The sequence below is a fragment of the Mus musculus genome, chromosome 3 (assembly GCF_000001635.26).
Source record: "Mus musculus strain C57BL/6J chromosome 3, GRCm38.p6 C57BL/6J".
NCBI classification, from domain to species: Eukaryota; Metazoa; Chordata; class Mammalia; order Rodentia; family Muridae; genus Mus; species Mus musculus.
In genome coordinates, this window is record NC_000069.6 from 122131820 (window position 1) to 122148096 (window position 16277).

General features: G+C 46.4%; 1 protein-coding gene across 7 annotated transcripts in view; it reads left to right on the plus strand.

Moving 5' to 3' along the window:
* Nucleotides 1-16277, plus strand: part of Abca4 (ATP-binding cassette, sub-family A (ABC1), member 4) — a 136180-nt gene that overhangs the window by 87929 nt on the left and 31974 nt on the right. For 6 of the 7 annotated variants that reach the window (XR_375477.3, XM_017319439.1, XM_006500912.3 and 3 more), the window contains 11 exons: nucleotides 705-910; nucleotides 1234-1282; nucleotides 3183-3445; nucleotides 5162-5286; nucleotides 5751-5849; nucleotides 6605-6791; nucleotides 9872-9966; nucleotides 11581-11613; nucleotides 15379-15484; nucleotides 15612-15686; nucleotides 15911-16080. Coding sequence is in view for 5 of the 7 variants with exons in the window: in XM_017319439.1 (XP_017174928.1) it covers nucleotides 705-910; nucleotides 1234-1282; nucleotides 3183-3445; nucleotides 5162-5286; nucleotides 5751-5849; nucleotides 6605-6791; nucleotides 9872-9966; nucleotides 11581-11613; nucleotides 15379-15484; nucleotides 15612-15686; nucleotides 15911-16080 (1408 nt within the window). In the remaining 2 variants the exon portion in view is untranslated. Of the gene's footprint in view, nucleotides 1-704; nucleotides 911-1233; nucleotides 1283-3182; nucleotides 3446-4998; nucleotides 5069-5161; nucleotides 5287-5750; nucleotides 5850-6604; nucleotides 6792-9871; nucleotides 9967-11580; nucleotides 11614-15378; nucleotides 15485-15611; nucleotides 15687-15910; nucleotides 16081-16277 lie in introns of those variants that run through there. The other variant, XR_003954273.1, reaches the window with a different exon arrangement.

A 16277-nucleotide genomic window follows, 5' to 3' on the forward strand; every position in this document is an offset into this window, starting at 1 on the left:
ACTGAACAAGTGGCTGGCCCTCCCTCCCTCAGGTTGCAGCACCTGGAGTATGTTTGTCATAGAGTCAACAAAGCTAAAAATAGACTTGCCGAGTATCAAGTCTAAAAGAAATGACACTGAGAGCCAAGTGGGTGGTTCACACCTCTAATCCCAGCACTCAGGAGGGCCAGCCTGTACCAAACCAAGTTATGGGCTACGACAGGATGTAGGATAAAACTCTGTCTCAACAAGCAGGTAAACAGAAACACACCACACACAGACACACACAGACACACAGACACATACTCACACACACCCCCGACACACACACACAGTCACATACCATACATACACATACTCAAACACCACACATACTCACACAAACATACACTCACATACCATACATATAAATACACACACTCAAACACCACACACACACACACACACACAAATACTCACACACCACACACACACATGAGCGAGACAGAGAGAGAGAGAGAGGCTGAGACATAGAGAGACAGAGAGATATACATAGACACAGAGAAACAGAGGAGGAGACTTAGAGAAGGGGAGGCACGGGGGAGAGGCAGGGACGGTGGTAGCTATCTGCCCCTTTCTCTAACAGGGTGTAGAAGAGAATATGAGCCCTGGGAAATCTCACACTCTTCCAGGCTGAATAGAACAGGCCGAATGGACTTGACATCGGTCTTTTCGTCCTGTCCTAGGAGATGTGCAGGAGCTGATGGATTTGGTATACCACCATGTCCCAGAGGCAAAGCTGGTGGAATGCATTGGTCAAGAACTTATCTTCCTCCTTCCAAACAAGAATTTCAAGCAGAGAGCATATGCCAGCCTTTTCCGAGAGCTGGAGGAGACTCTGGCTGACCTGGGGCTCAGCAGCTTTGGAATTTCTGACACTCCCCTGGAAGAGGTAAGGCAGAGATTGCTGTTGGTCTCCGTTTAGCGCCAGAAGAGGCAGCTCACACGAAAGCCTACCACTAAAGCAAAACCCTACAGAAGTCAAAGCCATAATTCTCCATCCATAACTCTCTCTGGCTCCAGTTGGCTTCTTCCTACCTCGCTCTACATGCATACATATTTTCTGCAGCCGTGGTCCTCATGTGCATTTATTGAAGCCTGTGTTCTCGGGTAGTTAGAATGTATTTTTTTTCCATGGGGAAACAGTGGAACTAGGTCTACATTTTCCTAGAAGCAGGAGTGCCTGAACCAAATCCTCTCTTCATGTCTCCACAGATTTTCCTGAAGGTCACAGAGGATGCTGGAGCGGGCTCTATGTTTGTAGGTATGTACGGTGCCAGAGCCAGCGGCTTGTCCCCTGTTTCCCCAGACTTGAGCTTAGAAAATCTACAGGAAAAGTAATGAAGTAGCCATTCACCCTTCTCAGTGCCAGAGCCCCAAGTAATGCATTCTGTGTTCTCGGTGCCTGTGGGTAAGAGCCCAAATTCGGCTAGGTAGGAACATTCTGGATGGATCAGGATTCTTAGCCATGCCAGACTGGTAGACCCCCCCCCCCCCAAAATTCACCTCCTACTCCCCTGGTCTCCTTTTTTCTGTCATGTCACCACAGTTGCCCTCCTCTCTACCAGGCTTCTGATCCAGGCTTGTCTCTATGAGTGATGGCCAGCAGAGTCCTTAGAGATAATGCTGACAGTTAATATAAGCCAGACGCCAGCTCCAGCCTCCTGACCCCTTTGAGATCAAGATAAAAACACTCGTAAGCTCTCAGTTAGTAACTGTTGGACTTTGAAACGGCGAGAACCAAAATTCCTATGAATTCTGGCCTTTTCTCTTCTCTGTGTGGCAGCCTGGGCCCTTTGCTTGATTCCTTGTGGCCACACAAAACATTATGGGTGTTACACACTTACTGCTGAGGGAACGGTCACCCTGTCTCCATAGCACAAATCACTTCTGATAGAACAAGAGACAGGTACTCACTCTGCTAAAAAAGGCCCACTGGACCTCTCTCCTGCTCAGAGACAAACAGTCCTCTGTAGCTGTGTTGGGTTGCTAGTCGCCTCCTCCTATCCAGTATGGCACGTCGTAATGTTTTCCATGCAGTGTTTCCTCCCTATGGAATTTCTGCTACTGTTGCCACCTCCTAAGAAAATGTGGGTCTAAGTGACCAAGCATGTATCAGCCATGCCTAAAATTACCAACGTCCATATATACTGGCCCATACGTGTTCCAGCTTAGATCATGTGGTAGGCCTGCTGAGGTGGTCATCCTGGCAGAAGGGGGAGGGGTGAGTCCTCTGCAGAGGGTAGGAGTGGCTTACCGTGGAGGTCGAAGAACTCTTTCAAGTTCTATGCAGATAGAAGTTGAATCCACTCAACCCATCCAAAGCCCAAGATTCACATTAGTCAAGACAAGAATGAAAACACATTAAAGAGTACTGCAAGCTGCATAGGTTTAAAAAGTAGGGACTTTTTACCTGCATATAGCCTGTGAGAACAATAAGTCAGACCTAGAAGACTGGTCAGTATGGGGATAGAAATGGGTATTTCAGAGACAGTTGAGGGTAAATGTTCAGAGTTTAGCCATAGAGTACAGTAGACCTGAGCATCATAATTTGATATCTAAAAGACTTTGGGGATGGTACTTAGCCTCTTCATACCTCAGTTTCCCCACATGTAAAATATTAATAATATCTACCTTTTATAATCACTGAGAGAATTAAATAAATACTGCACACCAAGTGTTTGCACAGCAAGTGATCTATGACCAAGACTTAGGAAGCCCCCCGCCCCACCATGGTAATCACAAATCCTCTTAGCTCAGACTTTAATGGATCTTTATACTTGACAAAGCACCTGCTGTCACTGTGTTACTTGATAGCATGATAATCTCATGAGGCAGGTAGGACACAGACCTGGTCCATCTGGAGAAAGCTGAGTGAGCTTGCTGAGGTTAGATGAAGTCTCTGAAGCCACACAGACTAATGGACCTTGTTTTCTGAGCTATGACTCTCCATTACACATTCTCCCCACTTCCCACAGTACAGGTGGCCGAGTACAGACAGGTTAGCGTGAGACCTTGCCCCAAACTAAAACAGAAAGGTTATTAGCCTCCGTGTCCCATTGTTTCTCTGAATAATGGGTAACTGATGTTGGAAGGAAGAAAAATGCATATAGCAACATCTCTTATGCTTGTCTTTTTCTAATTATTGATCCAATATCCCTTAGGTGGCGCTCAGCAGAAAAGAGAACAAGCCGGTCTCCGGCACCCTTGTTCGGCTCCCACTGAGAAGCTCAGGCAGTATGCCCAGGCCCCACATACCTGTTCCCCAGGACAAGTGGATCCTCCCAAGGGCCAACCTTCCCCAGAGCCAGAGGACCCCGGTGTCCCATTCAACACAGGTGCTCGGCTGATTCTTCAACATGTGCAGGCCCTGCTAGTCAAGCGATTCCATCACACCATCCGCAGCCGCAAGGACTTTGTGGCTCAGGTACCCCACTGTGACCAGCTTGGGCTTGACTCAGTTCTCCCCTGCTTCCGTGTGTGTGTGTGTGTGTGTGTGTGTGTGTGTGTGTGTGTGTGTGTGTATGTGTGTGTGGTGTGTGTGTGTGTGTGTGTGTGTGTATGTGTGTGTGTGTGTGTGTGTGGTGTGTGTGTGTGTGTGTGTGTGTGTGTGGTGTGTGTGTGTGTGTGTGTGTGTGTATGTGTGTGTGTGTGTGTGTGTGTGTGTGTGTGTGTGTGGTACTGATCCTGACTTTCCATCTTTTCAGGAATATTTGTGGGGTGGGGGTTGGGGAGATCAGACACTTCCCGGTATACTTTCTTGAACTTCTATCAGCTATTCGTCTTCCTTGGCAAACGTTTATTTTGATTCTGGGATTTGCAAGTCTTCTTTCTAAGGATTGGGCCTCACTTAGAGTCAAAAATGGGATAGTATCATATTTTCCACTATTGTTTCTATTCTCATCATGAAAGGTAAAGTTATATGTCTCATTCATTTTTCTTATGACATAAAGGCCATTGTCCTCTTTTAAGATAGGGTCTAATGTACCCCAAGTTGGCCTCAAACTTGTTATGTAGCTAAGCATGACCTTCTTTTTAAGTTTTGTTAGGATTTATTTATTCATATATTTTGTATATATGTATGCATCCTGACTGCATGTACACCTGTGTGCCAGGAAAGAGAATCAATCCTATTACAGATGGTTGTGAGTCACCACCATGTGGGAGCTGGGAATTGAACCTGGGTCCTCTGAAAAGCAGCCAGTGCTCTTAACACCAGAGCCGTCTAAGAATGGCCTTGAACTTCTGCTCCTGCTGCCCCCACTTCCTGAGTGTTGGGATTAAAGGCATGTGCCATCAAGTTCAACTTTATGTGGTGCCATAGATTGAATTCAGGACTTCATGCATGCTGAACAAACGCTGTACACCAGCTCAGCTGTGTGCCTAGTCCTCTCTCTATGGTTTCCACTCATGTCTTAGTCAGGGTTCCTATTCCTGCACAAACATCATGATCGAGAAGCAAGTTGGAGAGGAAACAGTTTATTCAGCTTACACTTCCATACTGCTGTTCATCACCAAAGGAAGTCGGGACTGGAACTCAAGCAGGTCAGGAAGCAGGAGCTGATGCAGAGGCCATGGAGGGATGTTATTTACTGGCTTGCTTCCCCTGACTTGCTCAGCTTGCTTTGAACCCAGGACAACCAGCCCCAGGGATGGCACCACCCACAAGCTCCCCCCCCCCCATCACTAATTGAGAAAATACCTTACAGCTGGATCTCAAGGAGGCATTTCCTCACCTGAATTTCCTTTCTCTGTGATAACTCCAGCTTGTGTCAAGTTGACACACAAACCCAGCCAGTACAACTCATAAAAGGAACTTTGGGTCAAAGAGAAGCAGGTAATGCGAGTCATTCTTTAGACTTGCCTTTAGGCGCTGGCCGAGCATGGCATATGTTCAGGTTTATCTCTGGGTGTAGGAATGAATATTCTTTTTCCTTCTACATATACTGCCTTTTACGTTTGCCTGTGCTATTCCCCCAGAAACCTGTCCTTTACTGCCGGTGTCTGAATACGAAGTGGAGGATAAATACTTAAAAGAATGTGTATATGGGTATGTGTGCATGTATGTGCACTGGATGTCTTCCCATGGGTGTGTATCATCTCTAGCTCTTCAGCCTGTGACTCCATGGCTATTCTCCTACAGATTGTTCTCCCTGCCACTTTCGTGTTCTTGGCTCTGATGCTTTCAATCATTGTGCCTCCGTTTGGTGAATTTCCAGCTTTGACTCTTCATCCCTGGATGTATGGGCATCAATATACCTTCTTCAGGTGCGTAGATTCATCCCAGGAATCATTATTATCCCTTAACATGTGATATGCCTGGACTGTATGCCTGCTAGAAGGGTCCTGATCTCCCTACTTCCCTGGAATCTTCTCCAAGGTGGAAAGAGTCTTGGTGGAGCTCTTAAAGGGGAAGCTAATGTAGTAGCTACTGCTTAGCAATCTGGTACCCAGTGGAAGGCAGGAGGGTAAGGAATGAGGATGGGAAGCCTGGGAAAGGGGGTTGAAGCTCCATCTTTTTGAGGCACAGATGATTTGCTATCAGACGTCTAGGTGTGTGTGGTAGGCTACCCCACTTCCAGGAGCCCCACAACCATTCTAAGTCGGTGTTCAGTGCCTCACAAGCATGCCTGACATGGAATACACATTCAGCAAACGCTTACGTACATGTTAGCGTGCTTTGTGCGTTCTGTCCCAGTCTGACTACCAGGTGAGCCTCTCTGTCTTTCTAGCATGGACGAACCCAACAATGAACACCTTGAAGTACTGGCAGATGTCCTTCTGAACAGGCCAGGCTTTGGCAACCGTTGTCTAAAGGAAGAGTGGCTTCCGTAAGTCCCAAGCTAACACCAACAGCTCCCCTAGGAGACCCAAAAGCCAACTAGGAAGTGTCGGGAAAGACCCCTCAATCCTGCTCTGTGGTATCTGGGTCATGACCGTGTGTCTGATAGGCTCTTACCCAGTTTCTCCTCTGGTGCTAGGAAGCCTCCATCCTTGACAGCTCTGTGTCTTAATGTAGAAGTATTCTATTGTTTGACTGTATTTGCCCAAACTCATTTGGGGAAAAAAAAAAAAACCCAAACAACTAAACAGGGATGGAGAAGATGAAGGATGTGATGTTATATAATTGGACCTTAAATGGCAGGAATTACTTCTATGGCCAGCTCTCCATCATTGTTGTAACTCTGGAAAAGAGAGTTGTGGAAGATGGTTGAAATCCACCAGGAGTTCAGAGCTTGGTATATTGTAGCACCTTTTCTCATCCAATCCTCCCCAAAGCTACCGCTAAAGAGTAACATGGACACACTTCAGAATCTCCTGTTATTTTTTTTCCATCTCTCAACAGCAAGAGCTACTAGTCATGAAAAAAAAAAAAAGTCCACAGATTAGTCCCTAGCCCATGCTCTGTTAGCCTGGCTGCAGTTCTGATAGTCCTTAAGTAGACTCTAATCCCCGAGAGGGAAATTCCTGACTTCAAGGAAGAGAAAGGCAGAGGAAGAGATAGCCACCAGCTATTCCCTTTTCCCAGCAGGGAGGGGATTAAGCAGTGGGGTTGACTGTGGGATATTTTCTCATTTTCCATGAGGGAGTACCCATGCATTAATGCAACCTCCTGGAAGACGCCCTCCGTGTCCCCGAACATCACCCACCTGTTCCAGAAGCAGAAATGGACAGCAGCCCACCCCTCTCCCTCCTGCAAGTGCAGCACCAGAGAGAAGCTCACCATGTTGCCCGAGTGCCCCGAGGGTGCTGGAGGGCTCCCACCCCCACAGGTACCTGCCCCATCTTAACAACTGCAGACGATTCCTGTGTTTCAATTGATTTCAAATTATTTCCCATGGTTGATCGTTCCGATTTAAATTCTTTTTTCTCTCCGTGTTAAATAATGTTGTGATGTATGGTCAAGTGTTAAAATATTTGCATATGGGTTAACAGCTTTAATTAAGCTTACGGTGGAGGCTTTGGTGGAGCTCGGTGGAGGACTGTCAGTGATGAGGCCCTGGGTTTGATACTCATCACAAGAAGGGAAACAGGTATGCTGGCCTGTGTACCAGACGCTATCTGTGGAGATCTTCGGAGTTCTGGCCCAGCTGGAGCAGCCAAGGAGTTGTGCTTTCCAAAGAGAAGAGAGGAGGGCTAGGGTGGAATAGGGCAGGAAGGATGGGAAATAAGCTATGTGCCTAAGGATTATGTACATAACACACATGAACACACACAGCCAGCAACTTATCATTTTCAAGAGTGGTATTGATGATACCTGAGCAGTGCTTTGTTTAGAGCTCTATGCTATAGACAAATCCCCATGGAGGCTTTAGGGAGTGCCTTCAAGGGCAGGAGAGCCTGGCTTTTTCTCTGATTGGTTACTTGTACAGAGCCTGCCTTGGATGGTTTCTCTTATTATTTCTCAATGAGTGGATGATTCCCAGAGTCCATGTGTTGTAAGAGAAGGGTTCAGGCATGGGAGTTAGGGAAGCATGGTTTGTTTCTTAGCCTCTAAGCCTTCTTCATTTTCTTTCCTGGTGTTGAGAAGAGCAACACCTAATTATAGCATTATCATGAGAATTCAAAAAAATAATGTGGTCATGAACTATGTAGGACTAGAGGCAGCTCAAATGATGGCAATCCTAACCTAACCGTGGCTGAGCCAGGATGCAGGTTGCCTCTCAGCTGTGTGAAAGTTAACATGGGTGGCTATGAAGTTCTTTTCTGTTGTCCTGAGCCCCACAGGTCTCCAACTCTCCAGGTAGAGTGTGGGAAATGATCTTGTTAGGCAGTAGAGTAGATGGAATGAAGAAAAAGACGCAGCAGATGGTTCAGGTGTGTGCAGGGAAGACTTCCAGAGTGACTGCATAACCCTTCCACTTAGCTGTCACAGACAGCACCCATCATCAACAGAGACTGGGGGCTGTCACCTGATTTCTGCATAGTCTGTGCCCGTGGGGAAAGCCACAACAATAGCATCAGGAAGAAGACATAATGAGACAACTAAATTTACCATAGCATGTATCACAGCTGCTGGCTCATAAGGAAGGGGTCCTGGGTCAATCCTGCTCTTTATATTGCTCAGGCAATAGATTGTCCCTTTGGGTGACAGCTACATTGCCACATTGCAGATATCCCTGACTCCCTAGGATCTGGGCTGAGAAAGGAAACCATCAGACCTCCATGCACAGGAATTCATTTCCTAAATGAATTCTAACCTCACAGCTGCCTGTCTCACTTAGAAACTTACCTTCAGAGCACCTTTGGCCTATGGTCCTTAGGAAGATGCTCGAAGTCCTAGAAGAGGCAGAGCAAGTCTGCAAGTGTATGTCACCCCTGCCTTTCCTCATTAGCAGTCACATCTCCTGAGCAAAACTGAATGTCCCATCTCTGTAATAGACACCTCTCCTGTACAAAAAAGTGCATGCACATGCTTATACACATATGTACACATAGATATACATGTGTTCGCATCCACTCACCCTCGTTTAGCACCTTCCCTCTTAGCCAGGAGTAAGAGCAGAAGGAAAGAGCTAGTCCAGAGGAGGTGAAGGAAAAGTGAGAGAGGCAATGACTCTGAGAGTCAGAGCTACAGATGTCCCTTCCTGCTCCAACATTTCTTCAACGGGGTCTTGATATGGATGCGCCCCAACCCTGACTTCTACTCTACACAGAGATAAAGCGGGAATGTTATGTCTGGTAGACGTTTTAGAAAACAATTCCTCACAAACTTTCTCAGGCATCTGCAATTGTTGCAGCCTGCTACCCTGGTACTCAGGCCAATTTGAGAAACAGGTAATAGACGCACGTACGGTCAGATGCAGGATCTGATCTTAGCCCAGCCACACGCAAGCTGGTCCACTTTTCTTAGCTTCCCTTTCTTGGTAAAGTTGGCTTTTGTGAAAGCAGCAGGGGTGGGATCACACTTGCAGAGCCCCTACCACAGTCCCCGGCACACTGCGGCCACTCAGGGGCTGCCACTTGACCTAGTGGAGGATTAGATGAACGCGTGAGCACATGGGGGAGGGGAGGGCTCTAGAAAACAGGAAAAATAACTTCATTTTGATGGTGGTTTAATACCACCTAGAATCCTGTCAGCCACTTCTGTGTGGCAATCTACACAGTGGATGCTTTTCCCCAAGGTCCTGGACTGACTGACCTACGACATCCACTAACGCAAGAAACTTAACACTGTGTGACATTGCCACCTGGTGGCCAGAATCTAGCACTCTTGAATTCCCTTCGAATCTCTTGATTACCTTCCACTCTTAGATTTTTTTATGAGAGCAGGGTATCATATATTATTTGATAGCTGCATGCTGGGTACTGGGGGCATGAAAGCCAACAAGTCAGAGAAGGCCTCTGCCTTCACAGAGACGATGTCATACATGGGAGAGTGTCGGGGCACTGAGTCGACTGAGACAAAGCGATGTTTCATGAGTGATGAGCACTGTGCAGTTGCACGGGATGAAGGGAAGATGATTTTTATCTATAAAACTCAGTCTGACAGTGGGTGCAGAACAGAATGTGGAGGTTCAAGGGCGGAGTCGTGGGTGCAATATGGAAGGTTCTGGAAAGGTCTAGGCAAGGTCTAGGTGGTGGCTGAGGTTGGGGTAACAGGATCAGCATGGACAAGACAAATGTGTTGGAGAGTTTGCATTTAAGCTCTCTGGTGATGGATGGACTGAGGAAAAAAGGGGGTGGGGATCAATGGTGACCCCACATCACTGATGCAGGAACTGGAAAGCCGTCAGGGCTGCCTTGAGTGTTTCCTGGCATCCGAGTCGATGATAATTTTTGGATAAGAACAGCAGTTTCACAAACTCTAAGGTCTCATTCCCCAGATCTTGACCCTGTTTCTTTGCCCCAGAGGACACAGCGCAGCACTGAAGTCCTACAAGACCTCACGAACAGGAACATCTCCGACTACTTGGTAAAAACGTACCCTGCTCTCATAAGAAGCAGGTAGGTGACCCCGTCACACTTGTAATCTTGGCTGCCTAGTGACGACATCAACCGTGCCAGAAAGTCAGTTTCCTACTGTTGACTGTGAGGTGGCAGCCGAGTGTGAGGGTCTCACAGCAGAAGATATAACTGCGGTGTGAACCCACAAGGGGCAACTCAAGGCTAAGTGCTTTGTTTCTTTCTCTGTTTAAGATAAGTAGCCGAAGTTTATCCCAGGCACTGTTGCAAATGTCACAAAAAATGTATTCAATAAGGAAGCCTTATATCTTAAGGAGTTAAGAAAGATAAAGTTTGTAGGGGGTGGGGAGAAGAGGAGGGGAGTTGAGGAGTAAACATGGAGGGAGAGAGCTTGAGAGAGCTCAGCATTACGAGCAGTGGCTGCTCTTCCAGAGGACCAGGGTTCAATTCCCAGCCCCCACGTGGTGGCTGCTTGTAACTCCAGTTCCAGAGGATCTGGCCTTACTTACACAGACTTACAAGCAGGCAAAACACCAATGCACATTAAAAAAAAAAAATCTTAAAAAAAAAAGTGGAGGAAGAAAGAAAGAGAAGCCAAGGGAGATTGAAAGGGGAAAGACAAGGGCCCATGTCTGGGTCCCTGCCAGGTCAGGCACTAGCTGGGGACAGCGATTGTCACCCTCATTATCACCTGTCACCACCACCCTTGAACACCTCCACAGACACTTTGCTATCTAGAACTCTCAGCTCTGCAGCTGTTCTTATCAAGCCCGGCCTAGGCTGGAAGGCCATCAAGCAGCCCCTGCACAAATGAATGGCAGGCAGGTTAGCAAAAGCATCCACCAGAAAGACCCTTAAGGAAGTGTGATGTAGTCTCCACATGGTCTGTGGCTCTCAAATGAAGCAGACTGTCTAATGTTAATGGTACTTACAGTTGCCTCCCAGACCAGAGTCTGGATAGGTGATAGATGGACCTAAGGGCGGGAGGGCGTAGCAGATGGTACAAGCAGCTGCCAGGAGGGCGGGGCCAAGCTGGCCGTGAGCAAAAAGAGCATCCAAAAATCAAAGCAGAGGGTGAGTTTATTCATTAACTCAATAAACAACAAACACGCCAAACCTGGCTCGGTAGCAAGTTTGCATTATGGAAATTATGATATTTTACTTAGCTGAACGGTAGCAGTCCACGACCAGCTTGAATTCTAGGGACTAGAGTTTCCTTACCACATTATCTTACCTCCAAATGCCCAAAAGTCAGAACTCCTCCCAAGGATACAAGTGGTTATTAGAATTTCTTGTGCACTATAAAAGAGGGAGAGCGTCAGGCCCTCCTTCACACTGGCGTGATTGTTGGCCATGTTTTCTAGGTCCAGACTGGGTTCACTGGTTCAGCATGAGGCCTGACTAGTCAGAAAGGACTAGTCAGAAAGTCCAGCATGCAAGAGGCAACTGAGAGAGCCAGGGCTGGAACGGAACAGTCCTTTGTCTATGCAGGGATCGCCTGGGTCTTCAGGCATGCTGGATTCCACACTACATTGTTCAGATATCAAGAAATGTGGAAGCATCCCTAGGACTGAGATACCCCAGTGATTAGAAAGAAAATGTAATGCTAATGCTATTCTGATGGTAGTTATTACATGATTTTATTTTGGTTTGCAGCTTAAAGAGCAAATTCTGGGTCAATGAACAGAGGTAAGAAACTATTTGGGGGGCATTGAAATAACTTATAGGTGTGACTGCTAGATCATTAAATTAGTTGAAGCCTGGGGGTGTGGAGATAATATGATTTCATGAACTATGCAGCAATCTCATTTTTTTTTAAGTTAAACATGTTAGGGCAGCACTGACTAAGGCTGGGGAATCAGGGTTTTGGGGGACATGGGGTGCTCAGTTCAGTAGGTGGCACTCTTTCTTCAGAGTCAGTTTTACAGTGATGACCCGAAAAGATTTCAAAATGCTGTGTTATGGGAGGTCCTGCTTTTCCTATGAGACGGACACCAGAAACGTATGGTCCTGGAGATCACCATATAGACAAAACTGGCCTTGAACTCACAGAGATATGCCTGTCTCCCAAATGCTGGGATTAAAAGCATGCACCATTGTGCCTAGTCAAAACAAAACAACCCCCCCCCCCTTTTTTTTGGAGAAATGAAGTTGTAAAGGACCTGACCCAGCTCTAGAGCCTACCCTATTATTCAAGCATTCTGGAGGCGCAAGTGTTTTCAGAGGTTCAAAGAATCTTCCAGATGTGCTCTAGAAATGAGCTATCTCCCAGCCTCCCTTAAGAACTGGCCTCTAGAAGGAGGTCTTCTACACCTGGTTTCTGCCCTCACAAAGCAATCTAGAGAGTCAGTGTGACCGTGTAAGGCTAGTACTGGCTGTTTCTTCTGGATAGCTTCAAGACCACAGCAGTAAAATCCTGTTTTTAGAAATGTCCTCTACAGGGAACTGGGGTTTCGGAGATGCTGAATCAGAAGGTGGAGACAAAAGAACAGTTCAAGACCCTGAGAAATGACAACTTGTGTCTTGCTTTATTAGTCACTAGTGGGCGGGACTTAGTCTTAGAATGGGCGGGACTTAGTCACTAGTGAGCAGGGCTTGGTGTTAGTGTGGGACTTAGTTAGAGTGGGTGGGACTTAATTTTGTCTGTTGAAGAACTGGGGTCTCCTCCCGCATCAGAGTTATAAGCCAACCATTGACACACTCACTTTCTCATCTTTATGTGAAAGAAGGTAACCCCAAAGGTGGAGACCCAAGTTAAGAATGACAAGAGTTGACAGGTGGTGGTGGCACATACCTTTAGTCCTAGCACCTGGGAGACAGAGGCAGGCAAATTTCTGTGAGTTCAAGACCAGCCTGCTCTACAAAGTGAATTCCAGGAACATAGAGAAACCCTGCCTTGATACCCCCTCAAAAAAGAGAGAAAGAGAGAGAGAGAGAGAGAGAGAGAGAGAGAGAGAGAGAGACAGACAAGAGTTGAGACAGAAGAGAGTTGGGCTGTCTAAGCCAGGCATGGGACTAAGAGACACAGAAAGGAGTGGTGGTATTGGATAGTGCCTAAACTATCTGCAAAGGGCAGAGAAGACACAAAAGAGAAATCACAAGTTAGGCCCACAGTAAAGTCAAGGAAGACATCAAAAAGGGCTAACCCAGGGAAAATGAGCAGGAATTAGCTAGGTGTTTATAAAAGGGAAGAGTACCTTAAGAAAAGCCAGCAAAGAGACTTGGAGGTAGCCTGAAGCATGTAGAGTTTGACATAGACAGGACAAGACTTTAAGGGAAATGATGAAGAAGATGGAGTTACACCAGGATAAAGGTCCAGACACCATCTTGGAATAGAAATGGGAAAGAATTAAAAACCAGCTTAGCCTGGGCTGTTGTGGCACATGCCTTTAATCCCAGTACTGAAGAGGCAGAGGCAGGCAGATCTCTGTGAGTTTGAGGCCTGGTCTATGGGGTGGGTTCCAGGACAGCCAGGACTGTCACACAAAGAAACCTTGTCTCAAAAAAACAAAACAAAAAACAAAACAAAACCAAGCAAGCAAGCAAACATGGGCTTAAATCTGGATACAGTGGCCTTTATTTCTAGTTCCAGTGACTGGGAGACTGAAACAAGAGAGTCACTTGAGTACAGGAGTGCAAGGCTAGCTTGAGCAATATAGTAAGACTATCTCAAAATGTGAATTTAGATCAACAGAATTGACATCAAGAAAAATACTGATATCACTCAAAGCAATCTACAGATTCAACACAATCTCCATCAACATGACAATGACTTCCATCAGCATGACAATGACTCCATCAACATGCCAATGGGCCCCATCAACATAACAATGACCCCTATCATCATGACAATGATCCCCATCAACATGACAATGACCTCCATCAACATGACAATTACTCCTGTCAACATGCCAATTGTTGGGGTTCAGAAGTCACCCTGCAAACCACAAGAACACTAATCTCAGTCAAGCAGGGATGGTTTACTGAACGTATATCCAAAGACTGAGTGACCAAGGGAACAGCTCAGACTCTAGAGCTGAAAGCTAGCTGTGCGCTGGACATTTCTCGGGGCCAACTTATAAAGGCTAAAACTGCAAAACCCATAATGAGTTCATATGCAGATGTGGGGGAGCTGTAGACCGGTTGGTCTTTTCTCATGTTTCCTTAGTAATTTAGACAGAACAGTTCAAGCCAACCCCTATCTTGCTTGGTCATGAGTGACGGCTGCAGATGGGGAATTTCTTAAGATTAACAAACCGCAGAATAATCGGAACCTAACAGGGTAGGTGGTCTGCAACAGGGTAGGTGATCTGCATGCCCCTGCTCTGAGTCCAGTTCTTTTTCTGTGACCATGACTGGCGGGCATATTACAGTAACAATAGGAAGTAGCTGCTAGATATGGAGCAAATGGCTACAGCTGTGCTAGGGAGGCTACCTCAACACCGGTGATTTCCATCAGCATGCTGCAGATGACGTTCTTCACGGGAACTGGAAAACGGGGATGTGATAGCTCAGAAGGTTAAGGCCCTTGCTACCAAGCCTGATGACCCGAGTTCAATCCTCTGGATTCAGATTGTAAAACCAAGAGCTGATTGTAAAAAGGAAAAAAAGAAAAACGAAACAAAAACCTGACTCTTGCCAGGTGTCTCGTGACCTCCACATATATGTATGCCCCCACCAGGATAAATAAATAAATATAATGTATTTTTTTAAAGAAATAGAAAAATGATCCAGGATAAATAAATAAATATAATGTATTTTTTTAAAGAAATAGAAAAATGACCCCCCCCCAAAAAATATATATATAACTACACTAAACCCCATCTCCTCGCAGCCAGTGGCTGTCATGAGGAAGACAGATGACTACAACTGCTGATGAGTATACAGAGGGAGAAGGAACCCTTATACACCATCGGTGGGGATATCCATCGAGCCACTACGGAAATCAGTGCAGAGATTCTTTCCAAAAGCTAAGAGTAGAGCAGGTTTGGTCTATACCACTCCTGACATATTTCCAAAGGAACATATGTTAACATACAGTAGATACTCGCACATCCAAGTTTACTGCAGCACTGTTTGCAACAGCCAAGCTAAGGAACCTACCTAGGTGCCTGTCAGAGATGTGATGGGTGAGGTTCTATGCACCCACCACAGAGAAGGATCGAATCCTGTCGTTTCAGAAAAAGGCATGAAACCAGAGAGTAACATATTAATCCAAATGAGCTGGATTTAGAGACAAATGTATGCCTTCTCTCAAATGTGGAATCTAGAATGTGGCTTTGCTTGCTTCTAAATTTAGAGAGTAGGAGAACTATTTGGAGAACAAGGTGGGACAATGTTGTTTGCCTGCGAGGCTAAGCCCTCCCAAATCCACATCCCCTTCGGAAGCTGAGGTGGCACTTACTGGGCATGAAGCATCATGGCGTTGACAGGGGCTCTCCTACTGCCTTGTAGGTATGGAGGAATTTCCATCGGAGGAAAACTCCCTGCTATCCCCATCAGCGGGGAAGCACTTGTTGGCTTTCTAAGTGGCCTTGGCCAGATGATGAACGTGAGCGGGGTATGTAAAGACTTTGGGGATGAGTTTTTGACTTGTTTAAATATTAAGAAATGGAAATTATCTTAAGTACTACAGAAGGAGAAAAAAAAACCAAACAAACCATTTCTCGTTTGCTGTGCTGTTCAAGGGTCCTGTCACCAGGGAGGCCTCCAAAGAAATGTTAGATTTCCTCAAACATCTTGAAACCACAGACAACATTAAGGTACCTGGCCTGAAGCTAAAAATTCCTGTGAGCTCATTATTTGACTGTTTCGTACCCTGCGTAATTAAATTCCATTCTACCTGCTGGAGTGCGGAATGCTTGCTTGCCAAGGTCTTCCTCCACCTCACGCATGCTCATTTTCCTCTAAACAACCTGCTAGAGCCCCCTCTCAGATGCCTGCATTTTAGCCAGGCCCATCCAATCAACCTGTCTCTGCCCTCTAGGTATGGTTTAACAACAAGGGCTGGCATGCCCTGGTCAGCTTTCTGAATGTGGCTCACAACGCCATCTTACGGGCCAGCCTGCCCAGGGACAGGGACCCTGAGGAGTATGGAATCACTGTCATCAGCCAGCCTCTGAACCTGACCAAGGAGCAGCTCTCGGACATCACAGTGTGAGCTGCTCTCGGCATCTTTCCCATCTTCTTCCCTCTCTCTGGAAACCAAAGGGAGGGTTTTTCTTCTTCTTAGTGTAGTGAGTTGCAGGGCTGGGTGGTAATGTCTAATTGGGATCATATGAGCATACCGGTTTCAAATGCTTCCTGGACCAAATTGCTTGGCTGTTCTTTCCCCTTTCCATTTATTTGGAAAG